We start from the raw sequence: 952 nt of genomic DNA, 5'->3' as shown, positions 1-952 counted from the left end.
GGTCTTCGCTCCGGTCTTCTTCTCCGAGTGGTGACTCCTCCCTCCGCTTCCTACAAGCCCCTACGTCTTCCAAGATCCGTGACCTTTATCAGGTTCTTCACTTTCCTTCGTCTTGAATTTCTTCTTCGGTCGACTTGACCCACGTGCATTATCAGCCTTCTCACCAACTCGGGCCGAATTTCGCTGCCGTTTGCGACGTTGAAAGTCTCTTTCGTGCTCAAGTGCTTTCTCCAAGATGATCTTGAAAAGTACTTTTTCGTCACTACGCGCTACGCGATTCTGATATGCCAGAATTGACTCTATCTCTTCCCGCAGTGTCTGCGGCTCAAGAGATGCGACTAGCAATTTGCACTTCAACTTCTGACCCTCTTGGTCAATAAAGAATTCGCTCCAGCCGTGTTCTTCAATCACCTGGCGGCTAGACCTGAAAAACTGTACGACTCGCTCACGGACATCGGTCTCCTGCAGATTTATCCGGACAGCAGCCTTGAACTCAACCGCCACATTTGGCACGGTGTTATTCTTCACTGTCGCCAGGATCGCGTCAATTTTGCCCAGAAGGAGCTCATTCGTCAGGTCTGCCTTGTCAATTCCCCATTCCAAGTCGCACAGAACCTCCAGCAAGCTCGGCTCGAACGAGCTGCAGATGTCCGTCGTCATGGCGGCAATTTGCTCGGGGTCGTGACAGCAGCGGATGGCCACTTCCTGCTCATACTCCTTGCGTCGCCTCTTCCATTCTACAAGCGCTGCGTGCGACGTGCTCTCGATCATCGGTGCAACGAGCGGGACAAAGAACGACACTGCTGTCTTTCCCTTAGCTTCGCTTTCCATGCTTAACCGGTTACTAAAGTTAACTTTGTGGTGGGTCTCGCAAAAGAACACCAATTGGGGGAGCTGGCACTCCCTAAAGCGTCTTGCCTGGTGTATTAAGCAAAACTCAAACTGTTACTGT

At 51.5% G+C, this 952-nt stretch overlaps 1 protein-coding gene across 1 annotated transcript; it reads right to left on the bottom strand.

Annotated features, from left to right (window-relative positions):
* Positions 1-60: 60 nt before the first annotated feature.
* Positions 61-831, bottom strand: PPTG_14698 (hypothetical protein; the record flags this gene model as incomplete). The annotated part of the gene is made up of 1 exon (XM_008911661.1): positions 61-831. One exon carries the CDS (start codon positions 829-831, stop codon positions 61-63), a length of 771 nt encoding a protein of 256 aa, XP_008909909.1.
* Positions 832-952: the final 121 nt, after the last annotated feature.

The sequence above is a fragment of the Phytophthora parasitica genome (genome assembly GCF_000247585.1).
Source record: "Phytophthora parasitica INRA-310 unplaced genomic scaffold supercont2.42, whole genome shotgun sequence".
In the NCBI taxonomy this organism is placed as follows: Eukaryota; Oomycota; class Peronosporomycetes; order Peronosporales; family Peronosporaceae; genus Phytophthora; species Phytophthora nicotianae.
This window is presented reverse-complemented; position numbering and strand designations above follow the sequence as displayed.